The 23,739-nt window shown below is 39.6% G+C and overlaps 1 protein-coding gene across 1 annotated transcript in view; it reads right to left on the reverse strand.

Moving 5' to 3' along the window:
* CHCHD3 (coiled-coil-helix-coiled-coil-helix domain containing 3) overlaps positions 1 to 23,739 on the reverse strand; it is a 286,257-nt gene that overhangs the window by 8,448 nt on the left and 254,070 nt on the right. Inside the window, exon 7 of the mRNA XM_063448299.1 lies at positions 2,511 to 2,646. Coding sequence (XP_063304369.1) covers positions 2,511 to 2,646 — 136 coding nt within the window. The remainder of the gene's footprint in view (positions 1 to 2,510; positions 2,647 to 23,739) is intronic.

Genomic DNA, 23,739 nt, shown 5'->3' on the forward strand with positions numbered 1-23,739 from the left:
AGTGTACAAACACACCTGAAAGTATGAACGCGCGCAAACTCGTGCAAACGCGAGAATGCACGCGAACAAGAGAACGCGGGAATGTGCGCGCGAACGTGCCAACGCGAGCGAGTAACACGTGGGAAGAGGAAGGGGAGGAGTGGGACAGGCACGATAGCAGGGTCAGGCAGAAGCGGAGCAGAGCAGTTGTAAAATAGGAGAAAGAAAAGTTATAGGCAAGACAAGGAGAGAATTGTTGTTGGCTAATAATTATATGGGGTTAACTAGCTCAGCCTTACTTTTGGACATTGCCATAAGGAAGGTAAAAGAAAAGCATAAAAAAGGGAGATAAACAGGAAAAGATAAAAAAAGGAAGAAAAATAGAAACAAGGGGATAAAATAAAGGAGGAGAGTACTTGTAAAAAAGGAGAAAGAAGGAGCAGAGTATTTGTAGAATAGGAGAAAGAAGGAAAATAAATATAAAAAGGAAAAGGAGAGAATTGTTGTTGGTTAATAATAGTGGGCTACCTAGCTGTCACGATTCTGGGAACCAAACACGCTAACACACACAGAACAGGTGCAGTACCGGACCTTAGAGTGGCCGGGCTAAGCACACAAAGAATAGTCAGGAGACAAGCCGAGTAAGGGGAACCAGAAGACAGAATAACGAGAAACAAGCCGAGGACAAAGGGTAGGAGAGAGTCACAAAGTCAGATAAGCAAGCCAGAGAGTACGTAACCAGAAAACACAAGTTCAGTAGCAATACTAGCAAGCAAAGACCACAACAGGGCACTGAGAGACAGGAAAGGTAAGTATTTAAATCCTGAGCTTAATTCTGATTGGATAACATCCAATCAGAATTAACAATCACACGTGGGGGATATCTATACCCCCCACTGTGATTATTGTGCTGTAGCTTTAACGCCGGGTCACGTGAGTGACCCCGGCGTTCAGATATAAGTGCCGGCTCCCAGCGTTATACATGCTGCCGCTGGGAGGAGGAGAGGACGCCGCTCGCTGACAGGCAAGGGGAGAGGGTACCGCGGGCGGCGACGGACCGAGGGTGAGTGCTGCGAGAGGATTGCAGCCTCCCCTTACAGCTGCCCGCGGAGCCCTGACACTAGCTCAGCCTTTCTGCTGGGCATTGCTATAAAAAAGGTTAAAAAAAATAGAAAAAAGGGGAAAGAAAAAGAGGGGGGAGATTGAGGAGGGGAGCTGATGCACAGATGAGAAATCATATTATGAGCAAACAGAGAAATCATCTGAATATCACCGAAAGAGGAGACCTTCGTTTGTTCCTCACGAAAATCGAACCAGATATCAAATATTTAGTCTCCAAGGATCTCATTAATTACTAGTAAAGGCAATTTCAATTTACTTTGTTTTCTCATGAAACTTTATAAAGTTAAAAACATTATAAACATGCATAGAGTAGAAATAAAAGATTAATGTACGTACATTTATTTTTTTTAAAACACCCTCCTTTCTAAAAAAATATTCTGCACTTGCGCGAGCTCAACCCAATTGAAATGCTGTGGCGGGACCTTAACATAGCTGTGCATAAACAAATGCCAGCAAATCTCAATGAGCTGAAGCAACAATGTAAAGAAAAGTGGGACAAAATTCCTCCACAAGTTTCACGTGAGACTGATAAAGTCATACAGAAAACAATTACTTTAAGTTATTGCTGCTAAAGTTGGTTCTACACGCTATTGAATCATAAGGTGTACTTAGTTTTTCACATATGGCTACTCCATTTTGGTTTTATTTTTGTTAAATAAATCATGACATGGTGTAATATGTCAGGTGCTGTTGTTCATCGGAGCCTTTATTTACCTAAACCTAAAACCTGCTAACAAACAGATGATTGTTCTGTCCTGATATGTAAAGACATAAAATGTAAATAAGGTGTACATTATTTTTCCCTTGACTCTACATGTATCCCCATGGATGTCACTAGTGACTATATGCCTATGAAGATTTGAGGTTATTTACAAAACCTTGATTCAGTAGACTTAATTTAAAAAAATGAATGTATTTTCCTACTTCGGAAGTCAACTCGCCAAAACATACTGGGCAATGTGATATTAAATGACTTTACAGAGCAGACGCTCCACTGAATTCCTTCTGTTGTTTATACACAGCACTTAACATAGGTGACACTGTATGAATGTGAAATTAATGGGCTCTTTAAAATGCACTGAGTGCTTTTACAGGTACAGTATAATTCATCATTTAAAACTAGCAGTAACACTTTCCATGAAACACTTTATAGTGAGTTAATTCTCTATAATGTGTTATTCTACATTCATTTTACATCTTTACGCAAATATCTAATTGCATAAGAGAGAGAGAGAGAGAGAGAGAGAGTGGTGTGATTATAGCAACCATAGGCATATATTCTTCTGGAATGCTGAAATTGTTATTGTTAATGCACAAGCCCTTCCTTACCATAGAATGCCACCCTGCAGGCTCTTGCCTGTCCTTTGCTTACAGCATACAGAGACAAATGCTTCCAGTTTTAAACTTACCTGTTTGGCATTGCTGACACACTGCAGGTACTGACTGGCCAATGCTGAGCAACTTAGAGACTGCTGTGGGTTCTGCTGATAGCACTGGAGAATTTTAGCCTGCAGGTCAGCACAAATTGGATGAGCTTCATATCTCCTGGAGGAAAGACAAGAGAGCTTATTGTAAGTAAATTTCAGGCAACAATTTTTGTAAATTCTGTATCACAAAAACCCCCCAAAACATTTTAATTTCAAAATGGGTGAGTAGCATATGTCTTGTACATAAATGGTTAACCCCTTAAGGACACATGACATGTCATGATTCCCTTTTATTGCAGAAGTTTGGTCCTTAAGGGGCTAATGCTTCTGACAATGTGTTAAACAATCCCACCCAGTTAATTTATAAGCATGTGTATTTATGTAAATATGTACATATTTAGCCTACTTAGCAATCTTGTTTTTGGAAAAGAAAAGAAATGTGTGCTTTGAATATTTTTACAATTAACTGGAATTAACCAGGGACATCAGATGGAAAACTTACAGAGATGATCATCTATGAGTTCCAGAGACACTCAAAACAGCAAAACTATACAGCGCTGTTCCTTGTTTGCAAGGATGGGGGATTCCTATCGTCTCAAGCCCAGCACATGCAGTTCTCGGCACCAGGCAGGCGGTTTTTGGGGGCTTTTAGCCACCAAAGGCAAGCAGCAGGGCTATTCCTGCACCACCACTTAAAAAAAACGTTAGGTGGAACAAAGACTAAATTACATCAGTTGTACATTAAAACCCATTATTCTGTGCTGTTGTTCCAAAGGAGACAACCCCCCAGACTGGTATCCTTGAATATTGAATAAGAAATTGATAAACACATCCTCCTTATATAGAGATTTCCACATTTTTTTTGTTACTGTAAAAACACTTTCCTTCCAGTCTCAATGTGTGACCTCTTTTCTGTTGTGTATTCTTGCTAATGAACAGGTTATCACATAGCGGTTGGTACTGACACTGTATATATTTGTCTAGTGCTATCATATCCCCTCTAAGTGACCTTTTTTATAAAGAAAACAAATTCAATTTTTCTACCCTTTCTTCATAACTAATGTTTCCCTGATCTCCCCTATTAGTGTTGTAACTCACCTCTGCACTAGTTCTAGTTCTGCAATATCTTCTTTAAAACTGGTGCCAAAAATTGCACCACATAATCAAGGTGGGCTCTTACCATTAATTTATACATAGTCAAAATTATATTTTAATCGTGTGGTTCAATGCTCCTTTTATACATGAAAGCACCTTATTAGTTTTTGCAATGGCAGACCAGCATTGCATACTGTTGTCTAGTTTGTGATCTATAATTGTACCAAAGTCCTTTCCAATTAATGTTATCCCTAACTCAATCTGTCTTAAAGTACAAGTGGCTTGTGTGTTCCTTATGCCAAAATGCATGGCTTTGCATTTAACTGTATTGAATATCAGCTGCCACTTGCCTGCCCATTTACCAAAGTTTATCCAAATCCCTCTGTAGAGATGTTAGGGTCCGTAAGGGTGGTTATGAGAAAAAGTGTCAAGAAAAGTGTTGGATTTTCTAGGAGCAACTAGGAGTTAAGGAAATAATAGGACTATGCGTGCAACGAGTAAATCAGCAGTGATGGTACCAAGGGTATATCTGCTTAGTTGGATACACTCAACAAAATATCTTCATAGGTCTAAATGTTGAAGCTCTGCCACCTTTGATCCGATAAACCTGTGTGAGGTTTAGACACTTTGAGTCCCTGGAGATTCTTTTGTCTTTTCATTGTGCTCAGCTATTTCTATTAGATGGTGTGTTTTAGACAGTGATTTGAACTGTGCGAAACTCTGCTGCCCATGCACACTATAGGCATCCAAAGCTTTCCTTTGTGTAAGCATTGGAATGGCTGAGATCACCGATCTCTATGATCTCAGACAAGGAGGCGGTATGCACTATGGTATTAGGAATACACAGTATACAAGGCTATAGTGTTCCTTTAAGGGTTTCGCTTTAAGTGGCCCGATATATATTTTTTATTGAAGCACCTAAGAAGCTTTTTTTTTTTTTTTTTTTTTAATATTCTAAGTTTTTACCTAACACAACATAAAGTGTAAATAAAATAAAAAAATGGTGGGGATCTAAAAACTTTTGGGTAATTAACACGTTAACAAAAACCCTCTGCCAACTCCCCCAAATGCTATATCAACTATAGCACCCCTTAACCTATGCTTGCACTAATACTAACCCTCACCCTTAACCTTACACTATCCCTAACCCTAAAATAGCATTAATTTAAACTCTGCATTTAACCTCTACCTTACCCCAACCCTCCACTTCCCCTAACACTAACCCTACGGAAACCCTCTGCTAATATCATTACTGATATCAGCAGATGGGTTTCATAGTTAAAAAAACACACTGCTCATTTGTTAGTCAGGGCCTCTAAAAATGGCCGTAGCTAATAAAGAGCATCCCCAGGTATCGATTGATAACTGGGACTCCCAGGGGGTAGAATTTAGCTCTGCTCACATCAAAATGTTAAGATGTGTCAATATGCCCACACAGCATTAAAGCCCAGAATGGTTGGGATGTACTGATATGTCCTAATGTTATTAAAGTGATACTGTAGACATCATAATAACTTAAGCTTAATGAAGCAGTGTTGATGTATAGATCATGGCCCTGCAGTCTCACTGCTATATTCTCTGCCATTTAAAAGTTAAATCACTTTGTTTATAGAGCCCAAAGTCACACCTCCCTGCAAGTGTCCTACTTAGACTTCTTTAACACTTCCTGAAAAGGCTACTTTATTGCAGTCGGTTTAACCTAGAATTTCTTATCTTCCGTTGTGTTAATAGCCTTTTAGAGCAGAGGCTTCCTGTGTGTGATTAGAGTTCACTTGACAGAGCAGGATATAAAAACTTCTAAAGCAAGTTAACATCCGATTGAAAATTAAATACTGTTTTCATGCAGGTGTATGCATAAATAGAAACAAAAGTGACCCCTTAAAGGTACGATGACAGTGATTCTTAGGGAATTGTTAGTAGTGGTTATCTGGGGATAAAACTACAGTTATCCTCTACTAATACAGTAAAGTATATAATGACAAGAGATGCGTTGGCACTAGGTATACCTGTAACGTGAGTAGAGTAAGAATCCAATGAATTCCCCAAAGTTCTGGGGGAGAGTAGTAACGGTAACAAAAGATCTATAATAGAGTTTGGACAAGAACGTGAGGGAGCATGTGGTAACTCTCATGCGTGCAAAAGTAAATACATGGAGAAGATCAGACATTACTGCAAAGAATAAGCCTGAGTGTGCTAAAATGGTTTCCAGTATACTTGGGAATTTGCTAAAATTAGGGGAAGGGGTGTAGGAGCCTGCCATTTCATAGGAGTGTGGCCAGTCAATAGCCATTGTGGCGACAAGTAGTAACAGTGTGATGGAATAGATGTGGCTACAGATAAAGTGTTGTACGTAGAATTTTATGGGAAAGGTGACATGTGGTACTGCAACGTATGCTAAAATGTATCTGCAACATCCCTAGAAGTCACAGCGTGGAAAAGGGCAAAAATAATGCAAACAGCCTTATACATTTTGTACCTAGGTGCACTTAAAAGTGAAAACAAAGTGTTACACATGTGAATCAATGATAACATCTGCTGCACTATAGAAGTGAAACATTTTCACATGGTGTGTTTTTTTTTACTAAGAAGAAAAAAAAAACTAAGAAAAAGCACAGCATCTCTATAAGCAATAATTTCCAATGACAGCTTACAGTGCATCACTGGCACATAGTGGTAGCTTGTTATATACAATAAAAAAAAAATTCTTCAAGTAAAGTATTATGCTTACCTTACATTTAATCTTTAATAGACATAAAATATTCATCTGAGACTGAAAATGTATTTTTTCCCCTTGGAAAATTAGCTTAAAATGTAGCAAAACAAAAAACTTGGACACAGTTTTACAAACAGTAAATTGTATGCATATTGTAATATGTCCACTTACGTATGCTTCACTATGGCAATGCATTATTGACCTTGATAAGGAAAGATTATCACATTTATAAGGGGTGTTTTCCTCCCCTTCCCTCAATAAACAAAATACTAATACTCCGATGCCATTTCAAGCATAACTGGGACCAGATTCTTTTCCAGAATGCCAGAGGTGACATTAGCTGGGGCCCACACATATCAACATTGCTGACATATAATAAATCAAATGAGCTTTCTCATTCCACAGTCAATACCCATTTCAGTCCCTTGACATCCTGCCTGCTTATGACTAGTGCTCATTGTATTTTCATACGCTCCTATATCCATTTCCAATCTCTTTAGGCACTCCAATGTGATATTGATGAGGCCTCAACAGAAATGGCTCCAGTTGCTCCAGCAGAGGCTAAGAATTTTCCTGGATTAGCATACAAGAGCAAAGTGCTGGCCCTGTATTGATTGGAGATACTTGTTATGCTCGCTTAATGCACAGTTTTCGCTTTTGGGAAAACTCAAAATGAGATTACTGTCAGACATTATACAGTCATAAAACATAGGGCCAGACACCGATCCATGCTAACATGAAGCCACGGCAAACTATGCTAGTAAATACTTCATGGAGAGCTAGCAATTGATTTCCGTAATATACAAATTCCCCGGTCTTGCTAACATACTCTAGCACTTTAGTAGCTGCTCAAAACAAGCTAAGATTGCAGAATCTCCTAATGAAAAGAAAATGGATCTGACAAATGTAAAAACAGTCAGTAGAGAAAGAAAACGATAGAGATAAATAAAATGTATATATAAGAGAGAACGGATGTTGAAGAAATAACCAGAGGTTACACACAACACACATGGGGGCATCTGGCATTGCATGTGAAAAAGGCTAAGCACTCATTGTGAAAAGTGGAGATTTGGTCACATAAGAGGGATCAATTTACATAGGGTGCCATAGAACTGTATAGTATGCATTTATACATCACTCTTAAATATAAAATTAAATTATGCTAGGAGCACACAATAACGGGGTACTCTGGCCCAAAGACTAACTAACTATATCATGGGAATAAATTCATACTTTGACATTTCTGATTTAGCTTTATATGTATTCCAGTTATCTAACTAGATAATACTGTTATATATCTAATGTGAACATGTCATGACGGGTTCATCTCAACTGACAAAATATTCTAAAACAATGACTATATAATTTTTCATACCAACAGAGTTACTTAAAGGACTGGATGCAGTGGTCCTGTCAATTTAACCCTTCAAAGTAAAACACTGCCATTTTTTTTTTTTTTTTTAGAAACAACCATGTATACTTTACAAGTTAATCTAGCATTTGATTTTAGAAGTGGGGTGTTTTGCCATGCATGTGTATCTTATGTCCAACGATTCTCTAAGAGAAACATTGGATTGGACAAGATTGCAGAATAGTCAACAGGCATGCAGACGAAGACAGAGGCAGAGCAGGCAGCTACAGGGGAGGTGTCTTGGTGCTGGAAGCGAGGTAAGTATTTTTTTTTTTTAAAGAGGACAGAGATCACAGCAACAGAAAGAAACTAACAGTTCCGAACAAAAACAATTATTTTTGGTACTATGAGTTACCTTTAAATATACATTTCACTGCCCAAATAAATATAAAAAATACACTGTTTAATAGATATACTGCCAATGAAAACAGTATGCATTTGTTCAGCTTGCAAAAACTTTCCTAACACTTTTGCAAAGCCTCCCCTTCTAAGCCAGCCCAGACGTTTTTGTCAAACCACAGACTTCCCTATGCAGTGAAGAAGTCTTTGTAAGGTAGGTGCTCTAGGCAATTAACTGCCTTTTTGGTTTAGCTCCACTGAGCTAACAAAACCAGGAAGTTATAGGACTGGTTCTCTTATTGGCAGACAGGGGTATGTAAGAATGCTAATTTCTATAGAAATGTGTATTTTTTGTAAAATGAAGAAAAGCCAAAAAAAAAAAGGATACTTCACTTATCAAGCACTTCAGCATGTTGCAGTGCTATAGGGGTCTGGAGTGTGCCTTTAAGGAGCTATTGTGTCAATCCTCTCCATTGCTGCCTTTATGCGCACCTACTACCCTTTGTCAGAAGTAGGACAATCATTCCACACGATGCAGATACACTGATTTAAATGCCAGCACACTGGCATCAGAATTCAGTGACATCTATCAATCCATTCCCATATGCCTCTAGCAAGTCAGAGAAAGAGCTGAGCAGTGAGCAGGAGAACTGCTTGTAAAAAGGTTCTACTGCTCTTACCCATTATTCAAATTAGGGTATAAGCTTCAACAACTAAAAGTGATTGACAGGAGTGGGGCCATATCTTTACATGGCTTTAAAAATATATATACATTTGAAAGCAATTCTACGGGTATAATGTATAGGCTCTACGGCTCTTTTGGGTCATGTGATTGTGAGGACATTGCAATCACATGACTCGATAATTTTATGCAACATGGAAATAATAATAAAAAAGTTAAGGAACTGTGAGAGGGCTAAGGAGACTGGGTTACACTTCTGAAAACAGCAAAACATTTTACATCACTGCAGGAAAACTACACATATTTGAAAGAAAATAAACTAATCACAGGTATTTGGGATTAGCAGTTTTAATTTAAGCTTAACTAGTTTAGCTGCCTGGAGCGTCCCTTAAAAAATTAGATCTTTCTTTACAGGAAGTGTTTAGGAAAGCGGTTTAGGGAACATGCAGAGGTGGTGTGACAAGGCTTGCATAAATAAGTGATGTAATTTCTTAATGACAAATAATTGAGCAGAGAGACTGTAGGGGCATCATGATACGTACACCAAAACTGCTTTGTTAATTGATCATTGTTTTGGTGTCAATAGTATCTCATTAAAGAAACACTGCAAGCACCAAGGTGCCAGGAGTGCCCTGGTATCCCTGTTAGTAGTCAAAACACTTTAGAAGTTCTTCCCGAGATCCGCCGAGAACTGATCCCTACCCCAACCAAAGCCAGTATCTATTGGTCAAGAGTTTCTGCTATCTCTTCTGAACTGTTCCTTGCAGTGCCGGGCAAGCTCAGTGCCTGAGAGCATCTTGGGCTTAGCTCAGTCGAAGAGCTTCTGTGTCTCTGAAGGCTGTAGAGGAGACTCTGAACAGCACCTAGTGGACTTGACATAATAAGCAAATAAAACCTAAAATGTGACCACTTACATTGAGGTGCACTGTAATGGCTATGGTGCTTGAAGTATTCCTTTAAAATTATCTTTATTCCCAATCATATTTCAGAAACCTAAATATTAGCTTAAAGGGACATTATAAGCACCATAACCACTATTGTTTATTAACACCATAAGCACTCACAGACTATAACTGCTGTACAAACATGGACGTATATTTAACTTGACACTCCAGACCCCTAAAACAATTCAGCGTGCTGAAGTTATTTAGGTATGAACAGTGTGTCCTTTTTAAAATTTTGCAATATGTGCAGTTTTTAATACATTTTTTTTATATATATACATGAACCTTCTACACTGCCTATCAGTTATGTTACTTCCAGGTAATTCAGTGGAGCTAAACTCAAGAAGCAGCAATTGCTCAAAGCACGTGCCTTGCAAAGACTTCTCATTGAGCTCTATTGGGATGTCTGTGATTGGACAGCCAAGGAAAGTCTGGGCGGGGCTAGAAGGGGAGGGTTTGCAAAGGCAGCACACAAGAGACCCGCCACATTTGCAAACTGTTTTTATATATATCCAAATGAAAAAAAATATGCATAATTAAAAGTATGCATGTTTTCATTGGGGCAATATATTTTTTATTTTGGCAGAGGGGTGTCCAGTTAAACAAAATTTCTCATTATCTTAACAGTAAAAGGGGAAGCTTTGGGTGTTCTGAGAACCCAACCAAAAGGTTTGTGAAACCACTCAACAGTTGGATAAAGAACTACACACAAAGATTACTAATATATGATTAACATTACAAGAAGCTGCAATAGTTCTGCTGCTTAATTTAAAGGTTTTATTTTAAAAACAATAGCCTGCAGCCTTCCAGTCAGTAGTGTTGCTTGAAGAAAATGTAAACAGCTAGAGTCCCTTTATTGGTGGAATAAATAGAAGATGTCCAGTTTTGCAGGTCAACAAACATAATGCATGTGTTCTAAACTGCACATCAATACACAATATATTTGCTTCCATAGTAATGAAAAAGAGAGGTGTTGGGTATCCTGAGAAGCACGTATCCAGTGTCAATACTTGCCTGATGCTATGACTGGCCTTTGCTTTACACTGGAAACACACGGATACACAGATTGAGTGAGTATGTATAATTCCCAAGAAGAATGCAGGCAAAATCAAACCATCTTTGTTCATATAAAACAACTTAATGATTCCATTTTTGTGTCCTACTGCTGGTTTATTTACAGTTGACTGGCAAAAAAAGAAAACAGGAACTGTTCTTACAATGCCCCATTAGAAAAAAAAAAAGTGCTGGCAGGAAGCTTTAATTTGTTCACTATTACTATTCTGAACATGGAATAGACGAGGTAACTCAGGATTAATGGTTTCTATACTGTGACCCTGCATACAACTCATCCTAACAACTGTCAAATGAACCAACCACTTAAGCTATTAGCAATGACTTACCATGGATAATTTCCAGGGCTGTCATACGAAGGATAATTATTTTTTAAGGAGGGGTGGAGAAAAGGAACTTGATGAATTGGCAAAGATAAACGGCGGATGCATTGCTTCTAATTTTTATAACACTGATGCGTTTGAAAGTCATATTCTGGAAAATACCACTCTCTCTCCCTCCTCCCCTCCCCCACCCACAAATATTCAAAAATAGAATTTTAAAACAAATGTTCAAATACAATTATAAGTTTAAATATTTTAATAATGGATTATTTCAAGCACAGCATTAACACATTAGTTGGAAATATCAGATGCTTTTCAATAGTTATACTGCAAGCATGACATAAAATACCACATTTTTAACCGATCACATAAGCCAGTGCATTAAAAATGTGTTTTTTTTTAAGCAATGTCTACGGATCCTGATCTACTTCCAGTCACACTGTACTAGCAGGTATTGAATGATATCTCAGCCAATCCTTGATCGTACATTCAAATAATTGAAAGAACTGCTAGAATGCATAACGATTATGATGCCATGCTTAGTAATTTCTGATAACTAACTGAAGGGTCACTCATGCATGTACTAGCAGCATCCAATTACACAAGTGTAAGAACATTTCCAGTGGTTTATATTGAAATTGCACTCATATTAACTATTTATTATTCCAAGTTACGAGCTTGCTGCTTGAAGTTGTTCCATATGCACAAGCAGCCTCCTTCAGATTCTTGTGAAAATATGGCACATTATGTGAGAAACAATATATGAAGGGGGGAAAAAAACCACACACGTGTGTAATATGACTTTTTTTTGCAATGGGTCCTGTCAGTTTGTAGTAAAAATAGGAAGACATGATGGGATATTTTTTTTTTTTATGGCATTTATCATCATGCAAAAATAAGTTCTGGCAGAACTTCTGTTCTGCTTGGTTACAATTATGACACTTAAAGTGACACTATAGTCACCAGAACAACTACAGATTCATATAGTGATTCTGGTATCTATAGCCTGTTCCTGCGGGCTTTTTAATGTAAACACTTCCTTTTCAGAAAATAATTCCAGATATTTTCCAGATTTAGCTATTTTGACTAAAATAATAAAATAAATAAATTGTATTTTCCATCCTAGTGAATAACCCTATGGGTTGGGTCATCTGGTATTCTGCTCCCCCGCGGCAACTCTGAACATGCAGGGAATCGGAGTCAGCCTCTCTAGATCCCCTGCCTGCACTTGCTGAACCCCCTGAATGGTAAACTAATAATATTATTGTAAATTCACCCTGTGACATCCCCCTCCGCATAGCCATATAATAATCATAATCCCCCCTTGCCATTATACTCCCACTCTCCCTGCCCTATATTACCATCCTACATTCCACATACTACCGCCGCCCCACCCTATACCCACACCCTCCATGTGATAAATACATAATCCATACCTAATCATAATAACCTCCCTGCTATTATACTCCCCTTCCTGCCATATATCCCTAATCATAATACCACATAAGGACAGCAAATACAGGAGTTATCCGCTAGACAAAGATTGAAGTTAAGAGGTGTCAGCCATCCCAGAACAAGAATCTGTATTTAAACACCACCATTATATATAGTGGTGACGAACTGAACCTCGTCACTGGTTCTTGGAGGAGCCTGTTTGCCAGCCTCCTGTCCTGTGACTCTGGTCCCTGGAAAAAACGGTAGTTAAAGAAACTATCTGTGCCTTTTGGGACTTGTATGGTTACAGTTCGAAGCGGCACGCCGAACTCCCGAACGGTCGAAGCGGCACTTCGAACACGTGGCGGCCATCTTAAGCCGCAAGCCCAATGAGCGATGTTGGTCGTCGAGTACATGGAACTCAAATCAGACACTCGACGGCACAAACACCGCTAACTACTTACCTTCCACGGATGTTTGGCTATTCAAACGGGAGTTGAACGGCGTTCGGTAAGACTAAACTCCCGAACGAGAGACATAAACTAAGAAGCTATACGTTTTTTTATATTTTACTTCGAACCCCCAAAGTAGACTGATTCTCTGGAACTGTTTTGGGCATGGGACCATGCATGCAGTCGGGCAAAATGTAACTTTCATAGAATTCCTGAACCCCTGAATTGATCTGGATAATTTTTGGATATGTTGATTACCCAGATCAGGGCTATCAGGGGTAACATTTGTGGGGGGTTTCTGTGTTTTTGGGGTTTTATATAATATGTGTTTTTTTTTGCCTGGAGATAATGGAGTTAAATACAGTATCTGACTCAATTATCTCCCAGGCAGAGGGGATGGGTTGTATGTTGTATATGGGAGTGTCATGCATTGAAAAACCTTTGTCATTGGTCTGTAACTTTATCTTGAAGTTCCCCACAAGGTCAATGTGGGAGTAGCCCTTGCATAAAAGGCCGGTGTGGCTACCATTAAAGTGAGATTAATTTTACCCTACATGAAGTCTAGGCTCATGTTTGGGGGATTTGAGAACTATATTCACTCTGGGGATTGCTATATCACAATACTCTCCTGGGAATAATCAGCTCTCAATACTCTCCTGGGTGTAAGAGCTGTTCCTGCTATACTCTCTGGAGTAAGAGAGGTACACCCACTGAAAGCTGGATTCTGGTCTTGGGTCCAGAGTGGGTGTAGGGCAGAAAGATCCCCAACCAAGTCTGTGGGGGTGTACGGTGGTTATGGTAGTCCAGTGCAGTACTTATGGTGCTTGCAAGTACTAGGAAGCAGCGATTGACTGAGGTACACGGTCGGGGTGCCAGGAGGTCCATCACAATAACCACACCACTGCATCTCGCCAACGCTACACACAAATGAATGCCTGCATTAAAATGCCAACACTACATACAAACACACCCCTACATTTTTGTGAATTTCTTTTTATTCAGTATTTTCAATTGTATAAGAGACCGCCTGTGTGGACACGCAGGTCCAGCATTGATACGTTTCAATGACTACTCAGAAATGTAGTAGGCTCAAACAGTGGCGCTGTGCAAGTCACCAAGTAACAACAAACACCCCTACATTTGCTCACACATACTCCATACAAAAACATGCTTACATTTAAACACACAAACACTGCTTAATGCCACATACATTAAAAAAAAGTTTTTTTTTTTTACATTTTAAAGTATGTTGGGGTGGAATGGGGGGTGAATGTTGCCAAAATGAGGACACACCCTGGGTGCCAAATGCTCTAGGTACGCCTTTCTTGTTTAATGATGCCCGTAACTCAACACCACTTCACGTCCCACAATGGATAAACTTTGTATTTACCTATACTGAATCTCATCTACCCTGCCGAGTACCTCATATCATCCAAATTCCTGTGCAAAATAGTAACATCTTCCTTAGACTGTATTATCATATATAATATTATCGGCATGTGACCTTTGACGACCACTGCAAAAAATATATTTGTTTATATTTTTTTATGTATTAGAGCAGTAGAACTCCAAGACATTCCACTAACTACATTTGCCAACCTTGAAATGTCTCTATTAACTACTCTCTTTGCTCTATCTTTCAACCCAATCATTTTAATCTAAACTCTTTTCTGTCTATTGAAACTTCTTTAGATGTAAACATTCTTTGGAAGAATGCATCTCACATCTAATGCTCCCATCCACAGCAACACCCTGAACCAACACCCAGAAGACCAAAAAGCTAAAACCTTTCAGGATCTCCTCAAATATACTGATCAGATTACTTCGACTCCACTACATAGATAATTAATTGTATTACTGTTCTGAGATAAAGACAAACATGACTATCTTTAAAAAAAAACTAAATAAAAATGAATGCTATTCTGAAAACAAAAATGTTGAATTTTTACCACTGCCCATTACATTATTTTGGGTCCTTATGAAAAGGTCCAATCAAACTACTATTGTGTTCTGTAAAACATGCATTGGGTGTAATTATCATTGTTTGTTATTCTTATGGTGCTGTTTTTTATGGCTAATAGTAGCAGCGTCTATATAATGTGATGTCTTTTTCATGTGCACCCTTTTCATAAATCAAAGGAAAAGCCAATACAAAGCAGTTTTTCTTGCAGCCTGTGTGACAGCTGAAGTTAACACTGAACCCTGCCTGTTATCAATCACCATAACGTGTGCATGCTATGGTATAAGTGCTGTCCCATTACAGTGTTGCTGCCCATAATGTACTCAAAATGAACAGTTCCCCAAAACACAATAGGAAAAAAGAATAGGAAAGGCCATTTGTAAGCAGTTATAAGACATTATATGCTTTGAACAATAACCTTATTCACTATTATTTACAGTATTTCAGAGTTTTACATATCTATGTATATTATTCCATTTATATTCATGGTATGCTGTCAACAGCCATTTGGAGATTATACTTTTACAATTTTAAAGAAACACTCCAGGCACCATAACAACTGAATCTAAATTTTATTATTGTGCCAGGAGGCCCCTAGCCTCTAAAAGTTCAGTACCCTTTCCAAGACAGTTTTGTGAATAGGGAGTCACTGATTGGCAGAGAGTGTCAGTTGACTGTTCTCAGCCAATCAGCGGTGCCCTGGCACTCCGCGCTTCCTGGAACTGAAATTTCAGAAGCCCGATGGCGCCTGGAGGGCTGTGGAGATTGGCGTTGGAATCAACTTTAGAGTTAAATTGTTCCAGAATGGTTTAACCTCTGAAGAAAAATGCGACCAGCGGACTCTTGGCACCATAGCAACTTCATATAGTTTATGTTGTTATGGTGCCTAAACGGTCTCTTTAAGTTATTCTGTTTTTCTCATTACATTATAAAAATGAAGCAAATAAAAACTATTAGTCAGTAAGGATATGCATTCACCTTTCCTCAGACTGTATCCAGAATGCATATACTTGGCATTGTTAACAACTAAATATGGTAAAAGTTGTTCACAAATAAAAAGCAAATGGGTGCTGTTCAAAAAAGGCATCCCTAAAATGTCAAACAGTCAAATATATATACATAAGGATGCACACCAACCAAGTCTCCAAAAAAGAATCAATACGGATACGTTTCGGAACCAAAGGATGTGCCGTTCTCAAGTATGTCCCACATTCTTAGGGGTCTAAACGTTGGGGGTATAGGTTTGCATGTGTCCAGCTCTTAGGGGCATTGACTAAGTGTTGCATGGTGACTTTATTTCATTGTTTATCAAGAATTGCCAGTCTCTCTTACATTTTTTTTAAAATTTGTATTTGTATTTTTATCATTGCATTTGGAATTGTCTAATAAAGTATTGATTATTTTTTTGAAATTTGGTTTAATAATGTGATATATATATATATATATATATATATGTAATATATACACATACACACACACACACACACACACACACATATACACTTGGCATTGTGGCATGGCACATAATAGTATTCACTGCCATCACTAAAACAGGGGTGGTTGCTGCTAAGGATTGGTTAAAACTGTGTTTTCTGCAGTACTGTGCCAAGATGGACTTTTCCCAAGATCCTACTTGAGATATGTAGATTGTGCACAACAGTACATTTTGAAATAATATTTTAGATGGACATACACCAGAAGAAAAAAAAAGTTTTGCAGCAAAACTGAAAACCAATATATCTCTGTGTCAACAAAGACATCTGTGTGAACAGTAAAGTCCATCAGATCGCCAGAATATTCATTAGTCTGCATTATCAATACTCTAAAGCTGGCAGCTATTTAAAAAGGTCTTTACCGTATCACCAGGAATCTTATGAATGGTCTTGTCATGGAGCTGATGCTCTATTGTTAATCTTTAAAATCCACTGTCACGCTATATAAATTTTTATGGGAAGAGCAGTTAATAAATGCTAAAATGTGATACATTATGCCGAGTCAAGTAACGTGACCTTTCAATAAACTTAGCTTGAAATGTACTAAGAACTAAATGGTATCCATAAATATGTATTTCTAGAGCACACATTGCTTCTGATGCAGAAAAGGGTAAGTGTTTTAGTTTATATAGATCAATACCGCATACAATTCCAAAGGACTTGGTTAAATGTACATGGTAGTAATGCAATCTATGTTCTCTCCTGCATGCTTGTGGAATATGCCCTGGCTATAAACGAAGGAATTAAGGGGGAGGGGAATGTATGTCAACCTAGTCAAATCTTAGGCAAGTGGAGTGGAACGAGGAAAATATGGAAGCTTTATGGGTGAAATCTGATTGGGGCAAACAAAGGAAAATCAATTATTGGTTGGAATATGTTATAAACCACCTAATGTAAATATTAATGAGGAAGAACTGCTGTTAGAGCAAATTGGGAAAGCTGCAAATCAGGGTAACACGTTAATTATTTGAGATTTTAATTACCCGGACGTAAATTGTAATAGAGTGACTAGTACTTTAGCAAGGGGAATCAGGTTTTTGAATGTGTTAAATGACACCTTTATGTCACAGCTGGTACAAGCACCAACTAGAAAGGATGCTTGTCTGGATCTCGTTATAACAAACAATGTTGATCTTTTGACCAACATTCAAGTAGGGGAGCATTTGGGAAATGATGATCAAAATAGGGCATTTTTTGTAAAATAAACTAAAAAAAGCAAAAGCATGTGGGGTATACTAAAACGTATAATTTTTAAAAATCCAATTTCAATAAGATTAGGGCAGCTCTACAACATATCGACTGGCATAAACTCCTTAGTGATAAAAACACTGAGGATAAATGGAAACTCTTCAAACAAATATTAGAAAGGTACATTTCTCAGTATGTACCATTGGGTAATAAATATAAAAGAAAGAAAGTGAAACCAATGTGGCTTAGTAAAGAATAAAAATAAGAAAAGGGCATTTAAATCGGACGAATCAGAGGCATCCTATATAATATATAAGGAAGCCAATAATGCTTTCAAAAAGACAATTAAAGTGGCTAAACTAGAAAATGAGAAATTGGTAGCCAAAGAATGCAAAACCAATCCCAACATTTTTTTCAAGTACCGTATATACTCGAGTATAAGTCGACCCGAATATAAGTCGACCCCCCTAATTTTACCCCCAAAAAATGGGAAAACTAATTGACTCGAGTATAAGACTAAGGTGGGAAATGCAGCAGCTACTGGTAAATTTCTAAATAAAATTAGATCCCCAAAAAATTACATTAATTGAATATTTATTTTGTGTATATAATGAATACAGTGTGTGTGTGTGCATGAATGCAGTGTGTGTAGTGTGTGTGTGCATGTGATGCAGAGTGTGTGTGTGCATGTGATGCAGAGTGTGTTTGTGCATGTGATGCAGAGTGTGTTTGTGCATGTGATGCAGAGTGTGTTTGTGCATGTGATGCAGAGTGTGTGTGTGCATGTGATGCAGAGTGTGTGTGTGCATGTGATGCAGAGTGTGTGTGTGCATGTGATGCAGAGTGTGTGTGTGCATGTGATGCAGAGTGTGTGTGTGCATGTGATGCAGAGTGTGTGTGTGCATGTGATGCAGAGTGTGTTTGTGCATGTGATGCAGAGTGTGCTTGTGCATGTGATGCAGAGTGTGTTTGTGCATGTGATGCAGAGTGTGTTTGTGCATGTGATGCAGAGTGTGTTTGTGCATGTGATGCAGAGTGTGTAACCTTGGTGGGGGTGGGCATTTTTATTATTTTTTATTATTATTTTAATATTAAATTATTATTTTAATATTTGTAAATGTTTTATTTTAATATTATTCCATTTTATTATAATATTATTTAAATGTTTATATTTTTTTGTCCCCCCTACCTGCGTGATACATGGCCAGGGAGGGGGGCTATATTATTCCCTGGTGGTCCAGTGGCATTGGCTGTGCAGGAGGGGGGTTGGCAGCGAGCTGTAACTTACCTTTCCTGCAGCTCCCTGCACTTCGGGGTCAAGAATGAACAAGCAACTTACACCCTAAATGGCAATGAATTAGGGATAACCACACACGAGAAGGATTTGGTAACTGTTCTAGACAAATTAGGCAGCAATTTGCAATGTCAATCTGCAGTTGGTAAGGCCACTAAGGTTTTGTCATGTATAAATAGGGGCATAAATTCTCAGGATGAAAATATAATTTTGCCTCTTTATAATTCGTTGGTAAGACCACACCTTAAATATGCTGTGCAATTTTGGGCACCTGTTCTAAAGAAGTATATCATGGCACTAGAAAAAGTGCACAAGCTACAAAATTGATAAAAGAAATGGAGCATTTTAGTTACGAAGAAAGGTTAAAAAATTTAAACCTCTTTAGTTTGGAAGAACGGCGCCTCAGAGGGTATATGATAACATTATACAAATATATTCGGGGCCAGTACAAACCATTATCTGGAAATCTATTCATAAACAGGGCTATACATAGGGCACGAGGTCACGCATTTAGGCTGGAAGAAAGGAGATTCAATCTAAGGCACAGAAAAGTTTTTTGTTTTTTTTTTACAGTAAGAACTATAAGGATATGGAATTATCTGCGTGAAGAGGTGGTTTTATCAGAGTCTATACAGATGTTTAAATTGCAATTGGATAAATACTTGCAAAAACAAAACATACAGGGCTATAATTTCTTATTAGTGGGGTAATAGCTGCTTGATCCGAGGAGACATCTGACTGCTATTTTGGGGTCATGAAGGAATTTTTTCCTACGTTGTTGCAAAATTGGAAGTGCTTCAGACAGGGTTTTTTTTTGCCTTCTTTTGGATCAACAGCAAAAGCATATGAGAGGAAGGCTGAACTTGATGGACGCAAGTCTTTTTTCAGCTATGTAACTATGTAATGATAAAAAAGATTTAAAGTCATAATTCTAAATCTGGTCCCCTATGGCCCAAATCAAAGTTTACATGTACTTAACAACAGAATGGAATCAAGACTATTTCAATCACTAGTAAGAAAGACTTTAACTTAACTTAACTATTTGCTGGTTGCAATAATTGTAATATTTCCAAACAGATGAAGATTTTATATTTAGAATAATAACTTTTCAGATTAGTTTAACAGTTATGATTTTGTTATTTACCATTGGAAATGCATAGACAATTATAAACTCATTGTAAGGTCAGAGCACTATCTCCAATTCAATAGGTAATCATTCATACTTGAATAACAAATTAAATTGTCTTAACAATTCGAATATACAGCCTTGTTGATACATAACTAATATTTAACTCCTCGAGTTCTCCAGTATCCATTGTGGCATTGGATCCAGGCAGGTTCTATGATAAATACACTGAATTTATGAGCTACTTAATTCGGCTAAGCTCACAAGCAATACTAACAATACTACCCGTGAAACCTCACCTCCTTTCCAGCTACTGAAGCCAGTGGTGAATCAGATGAACATTGGTAAGCGCCCGGGTTAATACTAAATGGTGATTTCACAGATAACTCCATATTCCACAACAGATGGAAAGAAAGGTTTTGCAACGAAAACAAACAATATGAGAACGCTACAGGTTGCCTATCCATGGTGCATAGCCCTACCTCCAATTTATACATATCCCATTATTAAAGTACAATATACCATAGCCTTGCAGAGATAATTAAATGTAAGAATGTCCAAACCTCTTCTCTAATGAACACTTTATTGTTCAAAATCGCCTTGATCTAATGCTGTGCAGATCATATTGAGTCTTCACAGACCTTTAATCTCCTTTTGCTAATTGCATACTATTTTGTGCGCATTGTATTCTGCCATATTTCACAACCACATGTTTGTCAGACATTGTGTGTGCGCGTGCATATATTTCATAAGTTTCTTTTAGCCTAAATTAATTTGTAGTGTTCTGAATGCTTGCGGTTGGCATAATTTTCATTAGCTATTAAAACATTGCTTTACTTATTAGATTGTCTCTCTTGACAATAATACTTAAAGGGACACTATAGTCACCCAGACCACTTCAGCTCAATGAAGTGGTCTGGGTGCCAGGTCCCCCAGGTTTTAACCCTTCAGATGTAAATATAGCAGTTTCAGAGAAACTGCTATGTTTACATTGCAGGGTTAACCCAACCTCTTTCGCTGGACGCAAAATTCGCATCCAGCGTGCAGAACGCCATAGGAAAGCATTGAGTAATGCTTTCCTATGGAATGTTTGAATACGCGCGCGGCTCTTGCTCAACTCGGGAGCTGACGTCAGCCGGGGGAGGAGAGGTCACCAGCGCCGAGGGAGCCCGTAAGTGGCTGAAGGGGTTTTAACCCCTTCAGCACCAAGGGAGGGGAACCCTGAGGGTGGGGGTCCTAAGGATGCTATAGTGTCAGGAAAACGAGTTTGTTTTCCTGACACTATAGTGATCCTTTAACTTGAAAATATGACTTAAATGAAGTGTTAATTATTAAATGTAGATTTTACTAGTCCTTGATGGTAAAAAAAAATCAAAAAAAAAATCTACAAACTAAAACTTGCTTTACCCTTCTAGAATTCATTATTGGCCCAATGATAAATGTAGAATTAAATAATTTTCAATTTAGTACTAATTTTATTAAAGACACGGAGGCTCCTATTATGCATATCTCTTTCTTTATTTCCTCAGCAGCAAAGATAGAGGAATATAAATATTATCAAAAATGAAAGAAAAAACTGTACAGGCATAACGAGTAGCCAATCACATAACAGAGGAAGTAGCTATATAAGTCCTGTGTCTCCCACAATCCCCCTCTCTTTCTTTGCTGCTTCCTCAGACAGCTAAGTATTTTACTTGAGCTCTCCTACTCATTGCATTTTGTTTACTTGTGATTCATGTTTTGCTTATGCTTGTTTCATTATTGTCGTTTTTATTTATTGTTGATTACTATCTAGTACCTACATCGTTGGTGTATTGGGGGTTTTCCCCTAGGGGCTTTGCCCGCCGCCGCGGGCTGTTTTCCCTCATACCGCCCCTGTTGCCGCTTCTCGGCGCTATCTCAGCCGCGTGCCCCCTTTTCTCTGTGGACGCGACTGAGTGTGCTCGTTTTCCACTCTCGCGGGCTGCCCACGTGGGTGGGTGCACGCGCCCCTTCCCCCGCCTGGAGCCGGTCCACGGGCACACCCTGACACGTGCGGCGGCCATTTTGGGCGATCATTCGTTTCACCCTGCTGTGCCGGGCGGTCGGTCCCTTCCTACGGGTCCCCTTGCTACACCAACGATCAGGTTTAGCCATTTTTCTGTTCTACTGGGTTAATCAACCCATTTTTTTCTAGTATTCAATTTTGCTTCTGTTGTACCTCACTATGCAGGATTGCAAAGATGGGCCTACTGTCCCTTCTGGGGATTTTACGATAGATAATCCCGAGGGCGCTATGGCCTCTCAGGAACTCCAGGCCTTGTTGGAAGCTACTATGGCTTCTTCCCTTGAAAAGGCTATTGCCTCCGCTATGGGGACTGTCTCATCCTCCTTTGCCCAGTCACTTCAGTCTGTGCTCTTGCCTTCTATGGCTGCCCCTAACCCCCTGGGTGCGGGGTCCCCTTCCCCTGCCCTGACTGTGCCGGGTGCCCGTAAGGCGAAGGCAAAGGCTAGACATCTCGGGTCCCACTCCTCGATGCAGGCTTTGCCTGTCATGACTGACACGCCTTTGGCGGTCGCAGATAGCGCGCATCCCACGCGCACAAGAGCCCCTGGCCGGGCTAAAAAGGCTAGATTGTGGAAACGGGCTAGAGCCCTGGATGATGGGTCGGATACCGACCGGAGTGTGGACAATGATTCCGATGATATGGAATATGACTCCTATGGGGAGGACGAGTCTGGCGAGGATCAACCCCTTACGGGTGTCACCCCTTCGGGGTCCTCTGCCGTCCCCCGTAGAAAAGTGCCTGACCCCGCTGGGGATAATGATAAAGGGCTTTTAGACCCACAGGGGAACCCCCTGTTTGACCCGGACGACCTGCGTCACCCGCGGTCTGCCGAATGGGTCCCTCCGGACCATATCGCCCAGTATGTGGCTAAGAGGATTCGCACACCTCTGTCAAAGGAAGGCCGCAATAAATTGCGTGCCGAATGCCCACGACCCTCCCTCCCTGGCGCTGCCTGTAAGACCCCTGAAGTGGACCCTCAAATTGCCCAATTTCTTAATAAATCTGGGTGGAAGCCTAAAAAGGGTCTTGATCACTCACTAAAAGGGTGCCAGGATAAAATTCTGGATACGCTGGGCCCCCTGTCTAAACTGTACGAGCTCCTCGAGGCAGCCCGTAATGGCGACTCAGTTCTAGATATGGACGTGGCCATCGGGTGGGTCCAGCGAGCTATATGCCTTGTGGGGAATGCCAACACGGCTATGTCTTCCGAGAGACGCAAGGCTATTCTCTTGAAAATAGACCCTAAACTGGCTGCTATGACCGTAGCTGAACCTGACTCAGCCGATGAGGGGATGTTGTTCGGCACATCCTTTGTGAAGGACATGGGGTCCTATGTAAAAACCTTTACGGCTATTGACAAGGCGCAAGCTAATATGAAGCGCGTCTTCGCGCCCAAGGTTTTCGGTGGGGCCGGGCGTAGCAGGAACCGTCCTCCCGGCCGTGGTTTCCGTGGCTCATTCAGGGCCAACAGAGGTTCCTTTTTCCCCTCTCGTGGGCTCCAGGACCCGAAAACGCCTCCTTTCTTCCCGGCCAGAGGGAGATCGTGGGGCTCTAGATACCCCCGTGGTGGGTCGTCGGGCAGACGCCCTTATGGTGAGTACCCCTTCTTCCCTTCTCGATCAGGTTCGGGTGGCGGGG

This window comes from Pelobates fuscus, chromosome 3, assembly GCF_036172605.1.
Source record: "Pelobates fuscus isolate aPelFus1 chromosome 3, aPelFus1.pri, whole genome shotgun sequence".
NCBI lineage: Eukaryota > Metazoa > Chordata > Amphibia > Anura > Pelobatidae > Pelobates > Pelobates fuscus.